This window comes from Colossoma macropomum, unplaced genomic scaffold (genome assembly GCF_904425465.1).
Source record: "Colossoma macropomum unplaced genomic scaffold, Colossoma_macropomum, whole genome shotgun sequence".
Taxonomy (NCBI): domain Eukaryota; kingdom Metazoa; phylum Chordata; class Actinopteri; order Characiformes; family Serrasalmidae; genus Colossoma; species Colossoma macropomum.
This window is the reverse complement of record NW_023494806.1, coordinates 30,863,287-30,883,750: the sequence shown is the minus strand read 5'-3', so window position 1 is coordinate 30,883,750 and position 20,464 is coordinate 30,863,287. Positions and strand designations below refer to the sequence as shown.

Here is a 20,464-nt window from a genome sequence, read left to right as displayed (position 1 = left end):
TTGAACCCAAGAAACCCAGGATGGTCATCTGAGTCCAGAGTCAAGAGTCATAAAATAAACCTGCACTCATCATTCAGACAGACAGAGAATGTTTAAAGGAATCATATCCTACATCTTTCTCTTTTTATACATTTTTATCAGAGATTATCTCTTTCCGAGAATTGTTGATGTTATGATGTTAATGGTGTTGGCGTATTATTTGTTGGTGTGTTAATGGTTGGTGTATTATTTGTTCACACAGCTCAAATTAATTCCTTAGAATTAAACAGGCTGTTTTTGTTACTGTGGAATGTAAATGAACTCTCTTCTGATTGGCTGTCCTGTGTTTTGCCTCATTCAAAAAGCAGTTCAAGCTGAAACTCTCCTTATAACTTGAACAGGGCAGTGTGAGTGGGCGGGGCTGAACTGCTGTTGGCTCAATAGATGGATATTTGTATTTTTTTTTTGTTTTTATGACATCTCAGAAAAAGTGAATTCAAAATTAGCTGTTTTGGCAGCTACATTTTCATATAAATGGACTGCATGGACCAATATGTTTTTAAACAAAAGTGCTGTCGCCTCTCAGCAAGAAAGGCCTGGGTTCGTTTCCCCAGCTGGACGACCAGTGTCTTTCAGTGTGGAGGTTGCATGTTCTCCCCATGTCTGCGTGGGTTTTCTCCCAAAGTCCAAAGACATGCAGTCAACTGGACACACTATATTGTACAAGTCTGTGTGCCTGCCGTGCGATGGACTGATGGCCTGTCCAGGGCCCCTGCTTCCCGCCCAATGACCGCTGGAATAGGCTCCAACACCCGCCGTGACACAGAAGGATAACCGGCTTAGACAATGTGTGTGTTATTTTCCATTAAATAGGCCCTTTAAATTAATGCTATAAGGTTCATGGTATTGATTGCTTACTATGATAACTAAATCTCTGCAACCCAAAAGCAGAAGAAAACGTTCAATTCCCTGTTTGTCTGAAATAAAATCAGCTTCAAAATTAACCATAGAGTCAAGCACAGTAGTGTTACCACCAAAACTCCCAAAATGTTACAGGTTTGATAAAGACTGAGTTCACACCAAAGGGAAACATATTTGTGTAAATAAAGTGCACTTTTACTGATCTCTTCATGTGTCTCATCTTCTGAATTCTTTCAGTAATCTCTCTCTGCCTCTGTCCTAAAAGGAGAAACATAAAGACAGCATTATTGTTTCTATCTGAACTGAGGTTTAATGTTAGGTTAACTTTACATAGACAGCAGTATAGAAATAGCTTTCTGTTCAGTTTACACATTACAGTGTAAAGAAAAGACTCACTCAGTCAAATCAGAATGAAGACGGTGGAAGATTATGAGGTGCTGGATGAAGAGTCTCCCTCAGAAGCTGTAAAACATGCAAACACATTTAAACACTTAATCCTGATAAAGTGAGATAAGCACTTCAAATACAAAATCCAGCAGGTTTTAATGCCACCTAAGTACTATAAAGTCTCACTTACATGCTCTTGAGTTTCCTGAAACACGTTTGAATCCTGAAAGACAGATGATGAAATTTTAATTATTATAAGAAGTGTGTATGATATGTGGTGGACGTCATTAAAGACAGTCCCATTAGAGGTCAATAAAAATGTGAGAAAAGCTAGAGCAAAACTGGACCAACACCCTGAGATCCTCAATATCTGATTCAAATATAGTCTAAAAATACGCAGGAATCCATAAAAATCTGCATTTGTTCTTGATATTTGACGAAATCATCAACATTAGATTAAAATCTAGCAAAAATCTCAGTTAAAAAAAGGTCACTGTCACTGGGGCAGTCCCCCTCTTGTCACTGGGTTGGTACCCTCAACGGTACATCTCAGTACCTTTAGTCAGGGAACATAATTGTACCATAATCTAAGTTGTATTGACTCCACACACCCCGTCTCGTCTCCAGGCTTTTTTTTTATTGCTCTGTTTTGAAACATTAAACTATGAAAAGGTACAAAAACACACCTTTCCCCTGAGATAAACTGATTTAAGGTACAGAGTTAAGCTTTAAAACCACTGTTGTACCTTTGAGGGAACATTTACATTGTTTGTACCTTGATGAATGAAAAATGTACCTGCACAGAACCTTTATTTCTAACAGTGTGTGCAATATAATGTAAACATAAGCAATAGGTTTAAGTGTATAATCAACCATCTCAAGTGTTTGCGCTTCTTTTTACAAACTGGATATTTGCCTCCGTCCTCCCTTACCAGACTGTTTCCTCTTCCTGATAAAGACTACCATACAGCCGATAAGGACAAGGAGGAGAACAGCCACGACTCCAGCAACAATGACACCAACTGACCCTCCACCTGAAACACCTGAGAGGTACATCATTTCAGACCTTTATCATCTACGTGAACACAGTGAATTTTAACATAATAGTAGCTTTTATTCCTTGTAGAATCAGATTTCTCCTACCTGACAGGACCCTGCATTCAGACACCTGTAGCTCTAACTCTTTTTCCAGACTGCTGTGCCGAATGATGCAGGTGTAGTGGTGTTTGTTCAGCTCCTCAGGTGAGACAGTCAGAACGCTCCTCTTCTGGAAGGTTCCATCCTGGTTGGGTAGCGTCTCTCTGAGCTCCACGTCCTCAAGCAGATCCTCTCCATTCTTCTGCCAGGAGATGTTCACTGCTTTGGGAAAGAAGCCTGTAGCGTGACACACCACTGGAGAAGAAGAGTCCTTCTGGAACAGAGACACCTCAGGAGAGACTGGAGAGAGAGAGAGAGATTTTAGTACTCGGTTACTCACCTACCCTACAGATGTTGATCAGCAATGCCCTAACTAGAGGGCAGTGGGAAATCTAACTGTACTTACGTTATAACTTTGGGCAGGGACATGCCTGATACCTGATTTGGGTATCAGGAGAGAAGGAGAGTCTTCCCTCATACTACCACCATGTTTAAGGTAGGGTCTGAACTCACAAACAAGTGATCTAAGCAAATTCCACCTTTTAAAGAATCCTCACAACTCTTTAGAACTTCAGCTCAACTTAAGCTGTTCTGTTGATCTCAATGAGATGCAGTACTAAATAAATATTGAGAGAATTTTTGGTTAAAATAACTAAAGGCACCTCAAAAAGTTTAACTACATCATCACTGACTTTTTGGCTTGATCCCCTGCGCCTTTGTCTCAAAATTAGTCCTTTTTGATGAGCTCAATATGTGTAGTATATTTAAGTTACTGAGAAATGTCTCTGGAGGGCAGCACAGTTTGGTTGCATCCCTAATTTTATAAAAAGGCTGTAAAACGGCAGCCTGACTGTAAAGTGTTATAAAGTTGCACTAAGACTGTTTTTATTTATTAGGACATTTATTATTTTAACTAGGTTTTTTTTGGCTCTTGCAACAAGACAAATGAAATATAATGTCACATTTTATTTCTATAAATAAAATTGAATCTGCAAAAATAATACAATATTAGAATAACTGTTTATAATGATATTTTTACATACTAAAAAAAAAAAACACCTCACAATCAACTCCTTCAAGTGTTTCTCCTTTGCGGGCATTGCATTATGGGTATTGCAGTGTATTTATGTTATTATTTTATGTTAGGTAAACATAGAATGGCACGGAGATTAAACTGGCTGTGGAGCTTGTTATGGAAAAAGTCCCTCTAAGTTGCTGTTGTCCAGAGGGAAGGTTGTCAGGGAAGGTAAACAGCAGTAATTTACTGTAATGCCATTCATCTTGCAGCTCACAGTGGTGTCAAGATCAATATAGCTTCAAATTACAAGGGTTTTGTTGCAGTCTGAAGCACAGAAAGCACATTTGGAGTTGTGCAGTGAGTGAAACACTACACAGTATATAGAGTTTAAATTCCAGCTTCTTAGAATCACCGTTATAAATCTAGGTCTCAGCACACATGGAGGACTTTTATAACATCTTTCATGTAGTATCTTGTTGGTTTAGAGCCCGGTGTATGACCAGTGCTTGATGTCTGTGCCTTAAATGTGTTCATGGGGGTTCACAAAATGAAGAAATTAATGAAATAATTAAATATAAACACGTTTATTGGCCAACCTGAAGGAAATAAACAATAACAAATGGTCCAATAACAACTTGTGTAACAATGTATGGTAATTCTGTTTAAGTCCAAGCACAACTTTCAAAGCCATAAAGAAAATACAGCACGCCTTTCCTTCCAGCTTGTCGTGTGACTAGCCAAAAGATTTTTACGCTGATATGAAAACAAGCCGAACAGGCTGTTGACTGCAGTACTTTTTTCCGAGTAGTGCATTCACATGCATTACTGAGCTGACGCGTGACTGTGCCACAGTGTAAACAAAGGTTTATTATTAATGAAGCAGATGTACTTTATTACTACACAATACACGGTTCCTTATGACTGTATTTATACATTTTCTAAGAATTTTTTCGATAAGCCACGAGAGGCTGCGCATTACTGTGATTTTATCATAGGGGGGGCGCAGAGTAGAAGAACGCTCTGTCGTCCATCACTGTATGTCGCGGTCATTTCGTGAACTTTTTAACTTTTTGTCACATAATAATGAACATAACATAGCACTGTTGCAACAACCTTCACTATATAATTACTTTTTGGTCATCAAATTACAACTGCAACTCTTATTGAACACCAAGCTAACAGCGACCCTCCTCACACGCTGGGGCCAAATCTCAAATGGCTTCCTGCTCCCTACATAGTGCACTATGTAGGAATTTAAATACTGGCTCCTGCACCCCAAAATTTGGATAGTACAGCTAACATTTGGGATTCAGCCACATCCATACTCAACAAATACTCACTATTTGGCAGTAGAAGCTAGAAGTTCAAAACTTCCCTAGTGCACTATTTAGGGAGTAAGGAGCCATTTGAGACTCAGCCTGGGTTTGATGCTACTTGGACATTTGAATTGTGTCATTCCAGTGACATTTTTTAAGTCGTTTATATTGCTGTTTTACAGTGAATCTGGTGTGTATGGTTAAAGAGGCCCATTGAAGCTGAGTGCAGACTTTTAATGTGTCCTTTAGGGTCATCAAACAATTCATACATGATATATTTAAGCAGTTTAACTATGATTTTTTAAATAGTTCATGTAGAAATTGTTTGATCAACTTCTACACATAACAGCTTGGCATTTCAAGGTAAAAACACCCAGAGCAGCAAAAACAGTAATATAAATGATGTGGCTTTAACTTAACTAGTTACTTTGAATTGAACTAATATGAAAAAAAAACATTGCTGTTTATGTTTTGGAAGTTCCAGAGCTCAGCTCCAGTTACAGTAACAGAACACATCACATTACCTTTCCTCTCCAGAGTGGATCTTCCATATTCCACAAACTTCTGTAACCAGTAGATACATTCATTCTCCAGGTGGGCCTTTCGGTAGCTGGCATCACATGTCCTCTCCCAATTCTGTTTGGCACTAACAGCTTTCTGGTTAGCCGCAGTCCAGCTGATAGTGTTCAGATCCAGAATGATGACGTCTTCTCCGTCACAACCAAGCTGATCATATAGTCTCTTGGTTCCATCATCATGCAGCTCACAGCCGAACATCCTCTGCAGAGTCTGAACACCTACACACGCACGCACACACACACACACACACACACACACACAGACACACACAGTTTCTGAGTTGTTGTTGTTCCTTTAATCACCAAAAGTAAATCTGTAGTAAAGCTAATATTAAACTGCCACATGTGATTTCAAATGTAATCATGTAAAATGAACCCAAACCAGCATATTTTAAGTATATTTTGACCCTCAGGTGTTACTGTGGAGCTAAAAAGCTCTGAGTGTGTTCAGGCTCACCTTTAGTCTTATTGAAGCGCTGTATTAGAGTATCCACACTGATTTTTAACATGGCCACTGAATCATCAGTGTCAGTCATCCTCATCCACTCTGTCCTGGGGATCATCTTCCTGGTGTCACTGTCATAGTAGACAATCTGCTCTCCATCCAGCAGACCAACAACAGTGAACTCTGGGAATCTGGTTCCTTGTGTGACAGCGGCCGTGTAGACATACTGCAGAGAGTGGGAGGCTGAAAAAGAGGAAACATTAACGTTGATATCAGTGAACAGTTCAGGTTTGTCTACAGTGATCGGGTCACGTTTGGATTTCACGGATCTTCATCACACTTAACACAATTGTAAACAGAACATGCCTTCGTTACCTGCATACACTGTGAACGCTGGTCAGTTTCCTCACAATTTTAGAGGTAACTCAGTTTATAAGTTGTTTGTTGGTGGTTTTGTTGTTTCCTATAACTTCTACATTTTTTCATTTATTGATTTGCCCAAATACAAATGTGTAATGATCACAAACTGAAATGTAAAGTTTTCAGTTTTCAGAATTATATACTCCTACATTTATTTAGCGAAAAACTACTGAATATGAAGCAATTTAAGTTGTTTTGTCACAGGACCACCACAGAGCAGGTACTATTTGGGTGGTGGATCATTCTCGGCACTGCAGTAACACGGACCTGGCGGTGACTTGTTAGTGTGCTGTTGTGCTGGTACGAGTCGATCAGACTCAGCAGTGCTGCTGGAGTTTTTAAACACTGTCCATTCTCTGTCCACTCTATTAGACACTCCTACCTTGTCAGTCCACCTTGTAGATGTAAAGTCAGAGACGATAGCTCATCTGCTGCTGCACAGTTTGTGTTGGTCATCCTCTCGTCCTTCATTAGCGGCTACAGGACGCTGCCCACAGGACGCTGCCCACAGGACGCTGTTGGCTGGATTTTTGATTGGTGGACTGTTCTCAGTCCAGCAGTGACACTGAGGTGTTTAAAAACTCCAGCAGCACTGCTGTGTCTGATCAACTCACACCTAACACACCACCACCATGTGAGGTCTCCAGTCGTTCACTTAGCTTTGGACACTGCCACCTTTCACCAAGTTTATGTTTTGCAGAGAAAATGTTTCTTACAGAATATTTTGGGCAAAATGTTTTTGTTTGTTTGGTTGTTTTCTAGTGTTATTATTATTATTTTTTTTTTTTTTTAGTGCAGTAAAAGCATGTAAATACACACAACTGAAAAATGGAGGATACGTAAGGCTGAACAAAGACCACTCCAAGCCAATGAAAGTGTCTAAGCTCACCCACTCATATCATAATGGGGAAAACAGTAAACAAATTGTTTTTGCTTTTGTTGCAGTTCTAATGGCCAGCAGTATTTAAAGGCTGTTCAAACTCATGTCCTTCCACTTCTTTTGTCTTTGTCACAGGTTTTCATGTCCCAAGCTGTTTTATACTGCCTACCTGTTACAAATAGATTATAGTTTTATATATTTCAGGATAAATGTAACCCAGCTGATTATATAAACTGTAACTGACAAATCCTGTTATTATATAGTGATATACAGCCTATACAGCCAGTACAAGTAACTGCACCTTCACCAGTACTATTGTACTGTTGTACTGTATTTTTTCCATTTTACGCTATATATATATATATATATATATATATAATATATATATATATATATATATATATACATATATATATATATATATATATATATATACATATATATGTGTGTGTGTGTGTGTGTATACAAAGTAGAGTCTGACCTACAGCACCGTCTGCTGGATAAAATGACAATCTCTACTTAATTAAGAGAAAACAAAGTCACTTTCTGTTTTTTCTGTTTTCATCACACAATAAACTACTGATGTTAAATAGTTCAATTATTTAAATTCAGATGAATAAATTAAAGCTGTTTTACAAAACTTCACTTGTTCATCTAAAGATGTTAGATCCACACAATAGGATTTCAGATGTAAATATGAATTATGCAGTAAATAACTAATTATAGTCTAGTACACTAAACTGTTGGTGTAAATTCAGTCAGAACTCGGTCAGATCGAAAGTTTGAAGGACTCTGATAAACAGCTACTCACACAGATCATATTTAATATCAGACTGAGATCAGACTCACCTGCTGATGTCAGATGAATATTTACTGAGAGGAGAAGCAGATATTTCAGTACCAGCGTACAGTGATCCATTTTCAGGTTAGCAGAACCGTAGAACTTTAGAACTTCATCTAAAGATTTTTTCTACGTCCATAACTTTATTCCTTCCTTGTACACTGAGAGCTCAGCAGCAGCTGAGGGAGTGGCTGGGTTGCCAGATGTAAATACTCCACCCTGTACACAGACTACTGAATCAGTTCAAACTGCACTTTCAAACTAAAATGCTATTTAAAAAGTATTCAGACCTCAGATATTTACATGGTTTAGTGTCTGTCCTAAACCATGACCCCTAGATTTACACCCCAGGGAAGGGGGGCTTCTTTCCCCAGGTAGAGGTGGCTTTATTCCCCAGATTGGGAGGCTTCATTCACCAGGTTTAAGGCTTCTTTCCCAAAGTAAGGGGGGCTTCTTTTCCTCAGGTGGGGGCTTCTTTTCCCAGGTGTTTTTCTTCTTTGGAAAATAACCTTCCAAAGTAAAAACATCTGTATTTCACTTACTTTCACTTTCCTCTCATCACAGTCTACACAAACTACTAACACACTAAATCAGCCTGGTCAGTCTAAATCTGGGTCATTAAGCTGAGTGGTCAGCTTTTTAAGCTTTAAATAATAAATATCTGCAGTGTAATATTGGAGGATTTTTGTGTGGAGAGTGATGCAGGTGTACATTATTGCAATACAGAGTTACAGCTGACTATATAAGCTTACTTTACTGTGGTCAGACTCAGGCTGCAGGAGCTGGGACAGAGATATGAGATCCTCCCTTGCAGTTTCACTTTTGAGTTGAATGCCCTCTTTGGCTCTCAGCTTAGTGGCGTCCGATTTCTAGTCTGTTTAAACCCCTCAGGCCCTCCTGCTGAGTCTCCAGAGCAGAAAGCAGAAAGATCTCCAAAAGTCTGAAGACGTCGTCTGATCATTTTGTCCAGATTAAGGAGTTCATTTCACTCATTATGGTTCTTGTCCACAGAGAGAGATGGGACCGTCATGAAGTCCCTGCTGCTCCTCATCTTCACTCTTCATCTCACTTCAGCAGGTCAGTCTAAAGGCTAATGCTGCGCTCCAGCAGTTTGGTTAATAACACTGAACAGCTAAGGGAGTTGTAGTTATTATAAGTGGGGAAACTCTGGGTTCTATGCTGTACATATGACAGATAACAGAATATCTAGATACAGGCTGGGCTTGGAAGTGGGAAAGTCAGAGCGGAGAATTGCGTCACTGAAACATAAACAAGTATTAGAGAAGAAAAGACACATGCGTTTTGCGATATGCATTTATATTGGTTAGTATGCTTCCATCATGGTGCTGCAAAGCCCTCATGCAACCAATGCTATGTAAGAAGAAACCTTACCACCAAAAGCCAAACAGATGTGCACAGGGTTATAAATGGATGATCCAGGCCTGTGTTATACAGATAAAATATTGTAGTGCCCAACTCTAAATGACTATTAGTATCTAATGACTGATAATGAAAAAGATTTCAGCAGTTAAATATTGATACGAACCACTATGACAGGTACTAAACTGTCATTGGGGTGGTCCCTTCAGTACCTTTGGTTAGAGAACATAAATGCACTACATTCCATTGTAATTATGCTAATTGACTGACTCCACACGCCCTGTCCAGACTCCACACATGAGTTTAGCACACACTCTGATAATAAGGCAGTTTAAAAACATGAATAATAAATATAGAATCTAAAACATTCACTCAGAAGTGACCAAAAAGTTTTGAGTTGCTATGATAGCGCAGTTAAAACAAGGCTGTTAATCTCCTGAACTGCTCATCAGCGACACATTTGAACCGTTTCAGCAACCAGGTCCACCCGAATTAGCATTTTGTGCTAACTGCTATGACAGTAATCAGTGATGTTTTTTTCCTTTAACTTGTTTCATTAAAAAGGATAAATGTAAAAAAAATAAATAAATTAATAGATTCCAGCAACAACAATAAATAGCTAAACAATCAGTGATTAAGCTTTTCTTATCCTCACAGAATATTTGGATATTTGATATTTTCAGCCCCAACACAGTTGTGTAAAACACCTATGCACCCTATAACAATACAACAAAATGCTTCAAATGCCTCAGCTTTTAGAGAAAGTGCTGATGTTGACTGCTTTTAAATGATCTAAGAGTTCCTAAATTGAATGTTTTGCAGTGGCTAATGGTTTCACTAGTGTCCTATTTTCACAGCCTCTTCTGGACTGTGAGACATACACAGCGAGTTCATCTTTAGGTCGCATGAGCACGTCCTCATTCCGCAACTGAATGTTCCGCAAGCATATCTTCATGCTAAAAGAGGTTGCCGGTAATTGAAGGATTAACCCTCATAAGCAGAGGAGAGAAATATGCACAGCATGGAGTCTGCTGGACTGGTAATAAGACGCCCTGTGTGAAGGGCATTCTTCATACTTTCTTTTCATGGGAGAGAATCGCACCGAAGTATTTTGAACTGCATCCGTTTGTCCATGCATTGTCCATTTTAGTTCCTCTAGTTTGATCTTACTGTGAGATGTCATGCTACAACTTTTTCATCTCTGATACTGATGTTCAAACCATGACAGTCTCACAGTGTGGGTGAGATTAATTACAGGATTGGATCACATTATTTATTTCTGGTAAATACTCAAATCAATGAAACTTGTTCTGGACAAAGATCCTGCAGATATAGGTAGAACACCAGAAACAGAAACAGATCTGTGGACAGCAAGCAGATTCCAGGTATGACAGGAGATCCAGAGACTATAACTGCCTGTTACAAATTCTTATTATAATATATTAACATCACATAAACCAACAGCCCAACATTCATTTTTGAAACTCTGCACATTAAAGTCATTATTTGAAGCTACTTTTATTTTATGAAAGAATTGAAGGAAACAATTTTTTGTGAACTGCTTCCATCGTTCTGTGCCTTTACCTTTTGATTTAGTGCAGTCTAATTTTTGCTGCACGTTTACCAACAATTCAGTACTTTTTCAAAATATCTGTTACTTTTTTTAAAATATTCAAATAAAGGTGTTTCCAGCACTAGATCCATGGATTGTGAGGTGTTTGTAGTTCGTATCCACAGCATCTCAGTCATCTCATCAGACAGGGGCGAGTTTATAAAAGCTGTGCTTTTTTGAATTCGCCTCGCTTACTTTAGCCAGACAGTTCACTCCAGGCTCAGTGTGTTCCACTAACACAATCCAGGTGGGATCTGTTCCCACTGAGTCAGGCAGTGATTCAGTAAAATTAATTCTTCATTTGAACAGCCCACACAGTCGAGCCCAGATACAACGATTTATCAGCTAAATCAAAACACCAAGAAGAACACCAAAACATTGTTTAAAACATTCACAGATGTTTAGCTTGTTTTAGGCGTGTGAACAATACTTTTTAAACATTTTAAACTTTAGTATAAAAATATAACTATAAACTATAAAGGCTTGGAATTTACACTATAGATAAAAAAAAACTCAATACATTCTGTGTTCTAATACTCTGAAGGAATGTACTGCTGTGTTGAGTGCCGTGTTATATGCTATTATATTCACTATTGTGTGTGTTGTGTGTGCATGTGATGTGATCGTACCTAGAACATTCTGTTCTGCTTACTTTTGTTCATCCCTACATGGTCATATCTGTCATACCTGTCACTTGTCGTGTATAGACTGGGCCTAATCTTGGCATCTGTCCAGCCTATATTATTGTGACCATCCACGGTTTAATGGCTGCCCAAATGTCTTTGTGCTTAATACTAAGTTGGTGTTTTAGGGCCAATGTTAATAAAAATAAAAACAGTAGACTTTTCAAGAAAAAAGTCATATTATTTAGAGAATAAAGTCATAATATTTCGAGAAAAAAGTCATAGTATTTTGAGAATAAAGTCATAATATTTTGAGGAAAAAAAGTGGGCTAACTGTAGGGGGGCTGCCATAATGCATTGGGGTCTCGGTTGCTGTACTGGCGCCCCGGAGTTCCACTCACTCCTGTCTCCTTGTGGATCGATCATTTTGATTATAATTATCATTGTCTGTGAAACTTCATGACCTCTTTGAATGGCACGGAGATGTAGCCACCAATAGCCGTGTAGACGGTCACTGCCTGTGATTCTGCTTCAATAAAACAGACAGACAGTTTCCTTTGAATTCATGTGGTCCTTTCTTCTAAGTAAACACAGTTTCTTGCACAGCCATTTCAGCTGTTTCTTATACTAATAACAGGCTGGTGCTGATGTGCCAGGAGAGACAGTATTTCTTTATGGATGGAATCGATATGAAAGTGTAACTCCACCAACTCCTCAGTGTCCCTCATTTTAACCCGAGGAGGTGCTGCCTTCCCTTTGCAAAACCTTTGGCCACAATATTGTGACCTTTCCTGGTATTAATGCCACTTTAATTTTGTAACTCTATGACTTTTTTTCTCTAAATATTATGACTTTTTTTCTCGAAATAGTACAACTTTTTTCTCGAAGTAGTATGACTTTTTTCTCAAAATATTACGACTTTATTTAAGTCTACTATTTTTATTTTTATTAACAGTGGCCCTAAAATGCCATCCTATAATACTACTAGTACTAGTAAAAAAAAGAAATCTGTTCCCCAGACATAAGGCTGCTCCCTGGTTTGGTGGGTTTGGATTCTTCAACTCTATACTGTCTTGGGTATGATAGTCCCAACTCTCACAACATAAGATATAATTTATGATTAGACTAAATATTTTAAAGCAGATATACTGGATAACTTTTATCCACTGTTCCACTGAAATGGAGTCAGAAGCAGCATGTGTAAAATACACTGGCAGGTGAAGGTTAATTATAAAGAAAATGGTAAATGTAAATCTAGGTACTGTTTTTATACAGAATGTGAATTGATATGTACAGAAACCCAAAGAATATTATTTTACATATTACATCTAACCAAAGGAAGGTTCCTGTTACTGCTTTTGGTGGCTCCTGTAATGGGCATGATTCCAAGAAAAAAAGAAATTCTTCTTTGGTAGGAAATGTCCTTACTCTCCTGATCCTCCTGGATATACGTACTCAGAGACTGTAAAAGCAATAATTAATAATGACCAGGAACAGTATTATAAAGTGAAACACATGGTAACTCATTATTAATAAACTAGGAGTTAATGATGATCAGGAACAGTATTATAAAGTGAAACACATGGTAACTCATTATTAATGAACTAGGAGTTAATGATGATCAGGAACAGTATTATAAAGTGAAACACATGGTAACTCACTATTAACGATGAACTACAGTTTTTGCCCCTCACCTGATTTCTTCTATTTTTGCTATTTGGTCACATTCAAATGTTTTAGAATGTTATAAGATAAAGACAACAAAAGTAGACACAACATGCAGCTTTTAAATGATAATTGTTAAATGAGAATTGTTCATGGATTGTTTGTGAGTTTTTGTTTGTTTGTCTGTTTTGATTTTTACTCCCTTTCAAAATAAATGAATGTTCTGCAAGATAGTAAGTCATTATATTATTATTATTATTATTATATTATTATTATTATTATCCACTCAACCAGACTCTTTCTGGCAGAAATAATTATGACTATAGATGATTGAAGAAAATAATGTACGTTCAAAATATAACTATGGTGTATCAACGAGTAAAGAGACCCATGATGAGAGATAAAACTGAATTTGGGGCCTTTTGTGGAAATTCCTTTTTGTGAAATTATGAATATATTTATTTGTGAATATAAATGAATGCACTCAGACAAGGTGACCATCTTCTTTCCTAAATTTTCATCATAGTCAACATTAGACTCCTCCCCCTGAACAAACTGTAAACTCACTGAGCCCAGATGAATAATGTAATCATACAATCTACAGCACCCAAGCCGCATCACTCTGGTTTAAAGCTTATAGGCCACCGCAAACCAGATACAGTACCAGATACAATACAAAGCACAGCTGTCCTACACAGATTGCATCACAGTGAGAGCACTGATAAACATCTAGTTCAATTTTATTTTTACACTGTAAATTTAATGGTATACAACAATTCATCATTTATGAATGTTTGACAACTGGTATCAGCAGCAAACATTTGACAAATTAAGTTTTTGAGCTAAAAGATACGAGGTGAAAATTACTAGACTGTAACATTAGCTGAGCTGACAGAGGGTTAGCAGTTGTCTGTTTAGCTAAACTATTTCTCTGTGTAAGTTTCAAGCCTTGTGTGATCTACTACAGCTATTTGTAGTCTGGTTCTGGATTTAAGGTAGTAATAATGGCAAAATGCTCAGTGGTATTCAGAGAAATAAAACAGTGTTGGAAGTCACCAAACAAACTTTTGTTAAATATGATTTTTGGGACGCTGCGTAATGATGCACATCTGATGACCTTAATAAGCCAGCACATCTCAAACTTCTAAGAAACTTTAGATACTTTTGATGTTACGACTGCAGCAGCCATAAAGACACATACACCAATAATGGAATTGAATGGAAACCAATAAACCAGTATGACATTATGACAACAAATATGTTTGTTAGTAAAGAGTGTTCATTTTAAGCTGCTTGAGAACATGTGGCACATTAATATTAGACTGCTGTAGCTCCAACAGTCCTCCACAACTGTTAGAGCTACAGCCACATACAACTCATACAACTGACAGAGAAATGTAAAATTGGTCTGCAACTACGTAATGGTAATTCAAATTTTACCAAAATTTCAGAAATTTACTCCAAATTTAATTTTTTATGAAATGTTTGAATGGAAACCTGGCTATAGTTATATGTTGCACGGTGTTACCGTCCGAGACCTTTTCCACAAGACAAACTCTGTTCTCACCTGTATAATAAAATAATAGAACTTTGAAAAATCAATTTTAAAGCACAAAACATGCAAAATTGAGTCAGCTCAAACTCATGTTGTAGCAATATAGCACAAAATAGCACTTTTATTTTTTACTACAGGTTACTGTAGTCTTATCTGATTGTGAGTAGCTCTTATATAGTTACACCACTAGAGGGTGTTCTAAGATCCAATCAAGCATCATAAGTAGTCTGTAGGAGTGTGAATCTTTGACTAGCACCATTGCTTTTCTTATCCATCCATCATCTAAACCGCTTATCCTTCTGGGTCACGGTGGGGTGCTGGAGCCTATCCCAGCTGTCATTGGGCGGAAGGCAGGATACACGCTGGACAGGTCGCCAGTCCATCGCAGGGCAGACAGACAGACAGACATACACATTCACACACTCACTCACACCTAGGGGCAATTTTAGCATGTCCAATCAGCCTGACTGCATGTTTTTGGACTGTGGGAGGAAACCGGAGTACCCGGAGGAAACCCACACAGACACGGGGAGAACAGGCAAACTCCACACAGAAACGACCCTGGTCACCCGGCCGGGAATCAAACCCAGGCCATTCTTGCTGTGGGGCGACAGCGCTACCCACTGCGCCACTGCGCCACAGTGCCGCCCTGCCTTTCTTATGTAAAGTCTATATTTGTTGACTGTTATTATAAATATTTAAAATATTTTGAATCCAACAATATGGATTTAGAGTATAGAAATGAGAACAGTTCCATAAAGACCTCTATAACACTGATCACACAGCTGTGTTTATCATCATTCAGACAAGGTGCTGGAGATGGTTGATAAGTTCTTTTAGAACCTCAGCTGGAGCTGCCTAGAATGGGTTTGAGACCTGAAACAGAGACGAGCAGATAATTATAATTTCCTCCATGTTACATACAGCTTCACTTAACGGAATTATGTGCTTTCAGTTGTATTTAATAAGAAAACTTTCCAGAATGACTATTATTTCCACATTCAGACTTTTACCAAGACACCTCTTCAGCTTCTCAGCTCATAAAGAGAAATGTTCTAAAATACTAACATCCATTTTACTAAATAAATGTTGAGTTCTTGAGAACTATGTGTAAGAAATCTGTGTACTTAGTAGCTCAATGTGTTCGTCTGTCTTCACTTACCAGACTTTATCATCTGCTTCTTCATTGAAATGGAAAGTCCAACACAGCTGACAAGCAGGAGAACCACATCCACACCAACGATGATACCAACTGACCCTCCATCTGAAACACCTGTGTGTTACATCAGTGGACACTTTCTTCAGCTACTTCAGCTTCATTAAAATGATAAAGAAAATAAACATGCACAGCTTTTTCCTTCAGCATTAGACAGTCCCACCTGGCTTAAATGGTATCACCATCTTTTTCTCCAGGCTGCTGTGCTGAATGATGCAGGTGTAGTGGTGTTTGTTCAGCTTTCAAGTTTGTTCAGATTTCAAGTCCCCACTAAGGGAAAACATCTGCACAACATGAAGCTGCCTCCTCCATGCTTCACTCTTGGGTTGGTGTATGCTGAAGAATGGACAATGATAGGTTTGCACCACACATAGTGTTTTGAATTTGACCAAAAAGCTCCATTTTTGTCCCATCTGCCCAAAAAACACGTTCCTAAATTTCAGATGGCTCACTCTCATGCTTTCTGTTAAAGTCCAGATATATTTGATGTGTTTTTTATCTTTAGTAATGCTTTCTTTCCATCCACCTTCACTCTCAGCCACTGAACTTTGTAGCTCCTTCAGAGTGATGTTGGCCTCTCTGTGGCTTCCTTCAAAAGTGCAATTCTTGCTCTGTTGCTGGGCTTTGAGGGACAGCCTTGTTTAGGCAGTGACTGGATGGTATGATGCAGCTTCCATTTCCTCACAATTGATCTAACAGTGCTTGGATATTATGTTGTATCCTTTTCTATCTTGTGCACATCTATAATTTTAGATAAAGAATGATTTACATATTTAAGCCAAGATGATGGCATAGTCAGAAGAATATGAGAAGCTGACCTTTAAGATCTTGAAGGAGCACCTATATGGTGGCGCATGGCCGTGGAATACTTTAAAAAACAATCAAAGCCACCTTATATTGTGTTTTGTACATTTGAACTGGGAACCAATGAGACACTAAGACTGGAGGATAAAGATGATAATCTCTGTTTTATTTTCTTTCAGTCGTAAGAAACTGTTGGTCATTCATATCAGCATTAAGATGTTATAATCATTTCAGTGTGCAGAAGCAGCAGGTTTTGTAACATGACAGAATGACGCAGACGCTCGTGGGTAAAAGTTGAATAAGAGGCTTTACTGATGAAAACACAATCCACAATCAAAGTCAAAAATATGCATAGGTCAGATCCAAAAAGGGCAAGAAACACAAAAACACATACCTCGCAAAGAACCTAGCCTACAAGCCCAGGCTTTATACTAATGTATAAACAACAGGTGGAACTAATCAATACTCATGAGGGTTAGAGTGCTGGTTGGAGCGCGATAGCAAGGTAGGAGTCACGTGATCCCCAGGGGGTTCTGGGAGACGTCCATGGAGACCTCAGAACCAAAGGGAGTCATGACAGGTTTATAGTAATGAAGGCGAGTACACTGACTGAACAGCTATAACGGTCTTGTTATGCTGAAAGTTATCATTTGAAATGATTAATTTTGAAATATAATGCTAAAATAATACTTTTTCTAGTGTTCTGTTACTCTCATAACACTGTATATACACATGATTTCTCCATTTCTGAGGGAGAATCTACAGTAGAAAACAATAGTATACTTAATATTTCACCTAGTTACTCTGAACTGGACTAATACATAATTTAGCCCACTGTTATTTTTTGATAGTATCTATTGCAGAACTCAGCTGCAGTTACACAGATCAGATCACTGTACCTTTCCTCTCGAGAGTGGATCTGCCATATTCCACAAACCTCTGTAACCACTCAGCACAGGTGTTCTCCAGGTAGGCCTTTCGGAAATTGGCTTCACCCCTCCTCTCCCACTTGTGTTTGGTAATAACAGCTTTAGCGTTAGCTGCAGTCCAGGTGAGAGTGTTCACATCCAGACTGATGTAGTCTTCTCCGTCATAACCGTACTGCATGTATGATCTCTTGGTTCCACCATCATGCAACTCACAGCCGTACATCCACTGCCAGGTGTTGACTCCTGCAGAGACACACACACACCAACCCACAAAGGCACCTCACAAACAATAGAAAATACCCAACCATGACAGTACAGAGTGAGTTCAGTTCAGCTCTCTACATTATAAACATGATTCAGTGTTGAACTTATTATAGTAAGTTAACAGAACAGTAATCTGTGTCTTACGATTCACGTGTTACAGTTTTTACAATCACTATGAAACATTATTCAGTGCCAAGTTCACTTTCTCAAAACTCTTCACACCCCTCTTTACAGAGACATGCAGCTCAGCACAGCAGTTCACTTAATACCCGAAATGTTCTACAGCAAATAAACACTGCACATCTCACAATCAACTCATTCCATCACATCAACTCTACTGTTCTTATTAGAGATGCATCGAATATGATCGTGAGGTATGAACGTTAATAGCCTTGGATATATTAGCCTCGGATGCATTAGCCTCGCATGTGATTCCAGCTGTCACTGTGCTACAGAAAGAGACAGATGAGGATCAAAACTATGAAATGTGCTTTACTTACAGCTATACAAAAGCACTTTTCTGACATGGAATAAAACCCGCTCTTCTTCAGTGCTACTTAGTCAAAGGTAATTAATGTAGCCAAGCTTGCTAATGCACTTCATTTAAAATCAGCTAGATGATAATAACTATTAAGGTACATTGGACTCATTCCCTTAAACAGCTACTTTAATTAGGTTACTCTACACTAAGTATGGTATCAGACTTGGTACCAAAAACCAAAAGTTCATTTTAATTGTTTTGAAAGTTTTGAATTGATGTAAAATATTGATTTTCTTCCTCTTAACTAAGATTTTGCTTTGCATTTTAGTGAAAGTATTTATTTAAGTTTAATGAAATCAGTTAAGTCAGCTTGTTATCACATTAAATATTTTTTTAGGCTGAACTGACAATCTCTTTTTTACTGTGAATCAAAAAAAAAAAAAAATTAACCATACATCGGAAAATCGTTACAAAACAGAATGATATAACTTTACTGAATAGGAAAAAATGAAGTAACAGAAAGGAAAATAGGTTAAGCATGTTCTACACACTTACTGTTTAGGTGTTATTGTAGAGCTGGTGTTCAGTGCTATAAGCTCTCAGTGTGTTCATACTCACCTTCAGTCTGGTTGAAGCGCTGCATTAGAACAGCCATATTGACTTTGAAGACCTCCTGATTAGCCTGCAGACCCCGTGTCTGTGTGTTCCAGTAATCTTCACTTCCGATATCCTGCATCCAGTCTGTCTTTGGGATCAACTTCTTGATGTTACTGTCATAGTAATCAATCCGCTCTCCATCCACCAGACCGACAGCAGTGAACTCTGGGAAATGTATTTCTGGTGTAACTGCAGTGTAGAAGTACTGCGGAGAGTGAGAGACTGAAACAGATGAAAAAAATATCTATTGAAATAGATAAACAGTCACTCTTTGAAACTGCAATCTTTAGATTAGATTACTGTTTTTGATTTTATTTCAATTTGGATATTTGCATCAATTAATCCAGCTCAACGATTAGCATGCTAATTTAAAGACCCTCTCCAGTCATTGATGTCACTGAGTCTACAAACTCATCTCTGTTCATTAAAATTACATATTTTGATGTTATTTTCAAGAAGAAAATCCGCTAATGCCTTAAAAGTTGCTTAGATGTAACTCTAAACCTTTGCTTTTATTCAGTATGCGCAGATCTATGAATATGCAAATCAAAGCCAGGCTTAAGGGCTTCCTGCTAGAAAGCATCTTTCTCTACGATCCATATGCACTGGAATTAGCTAATCTTTTATAATGACCCGCTTTCTTCGTTAACAACGAAGAAAGAATTATTATAATGAATATGGCCATCATGTAATTCAGCAAGCTTTGCCCTCTGACAGACTGTTTGAGTAACTTTCTTGTTCAACATCACAAAGCCATATAAAATGTCCTGTCAGCATTTGACATGTAAGACTATACAAATGTAAGGCTAACGCTCTCATTATCTAGCACATTGCAGGTTTATGACGAGGCTGAGGCTTCTTATTCGTCAGGTTCTTGCTTGAATTTTCTCGTTCCACCTTAAATGGGGCAGCAGTTACATTCTGGTGTCGCAGGCCTTCTTGTTCGTATTCTCTCATAACTGCTGCACCTTTTAAGTACCAGTCCACAAAATCACCGCCCCCCCCCCCCATAAGAACTCTTTCATTTGTCTCTAACTGTAACCATCTCACTGTAATGAATGAATGTCTCTCAGAAAAGAGAACAGAACTAGATTTCTGAAACATCAGCATCCTAATCAATAGCAAACTGATAATGATGTGATAAACAGTACATTTAGCAATTCGAACATTTAACAATCATTCTAAGATTCACACACAGTTCTTAGAAGAAGTTTATCAGAATATACGTATCTGTACAGCAACTCTGTTAGACAGACGTAAAGAAACAGACAGACCTGCTGATGTTTGATGAATATGAACTGTGATGATAAACACGCTTTTCATTATCACTGCACAGTGATCCATTATCTCCACTGC

At 38.2% G+C, this 20,464-nt stretch overlaps 1 protein-coding gene across 1 annotated transcript; it reads right to left on the bottom strand.

Annotated features, from left to right (window-relative positions):
• Positions 1-1,090: 1,090 nt before the first annotated feature.
• Positions 1,091-20,464, bottom strand: LOC118827078 (patr class I histocompatibility antigen, B-1 alpha chain-like). The gene is made up of 12 exons (XM_036598285.1): positions 20,383-20,464; positions 19,070-19,330; positions 17,677-17,949; positions 12,002-12,063; positions 7,931-8,051; positions 5,794-6,024; positions 5,283-5,555; positions 2,375-2,724; positions 2,220-2,343; positions 1,478-1,510; positions 1,297-1,362; positions 1,091-1,158 (listed from the first exon to the last, which is right to left on the bottom strand). The coding sequence occupies exons 1-11, from the start codon at positions 20,450-20,452 to the stop codon at positions 1,328-1,330; spliced, it is 1,833 nt and encodes a 610-aa protein (XP_036454178.1). The 5' UTR covers positions 20,453-20,464; the 3' UTR covers positions 1,091-1,158; positions 1,297-1,327.

Coding starts and splice junctions, on each gene's coding strand:
- LOC118827078 (XM_036598285.1), bottom strand. CDS start 20,452: ATGGATCACTGTGCAGTGATAATGAAAAGCGTGTTTATCATCACAGTT. Junction 19,331..20,382: donor TATTCATCAAACATCAGCAG/GTCTGTCTGTTT, acceptor CATCTGTTTCAG/TCTCTCACTCTCCGCAGTAC. Junction 17,950..19,069: donor GCGCTTCAACCAGACTGAAG/GTGAGTATGAAC, acceptor GTGTCTCTGCAG/GAGTCAACACCTGGCAGTGG.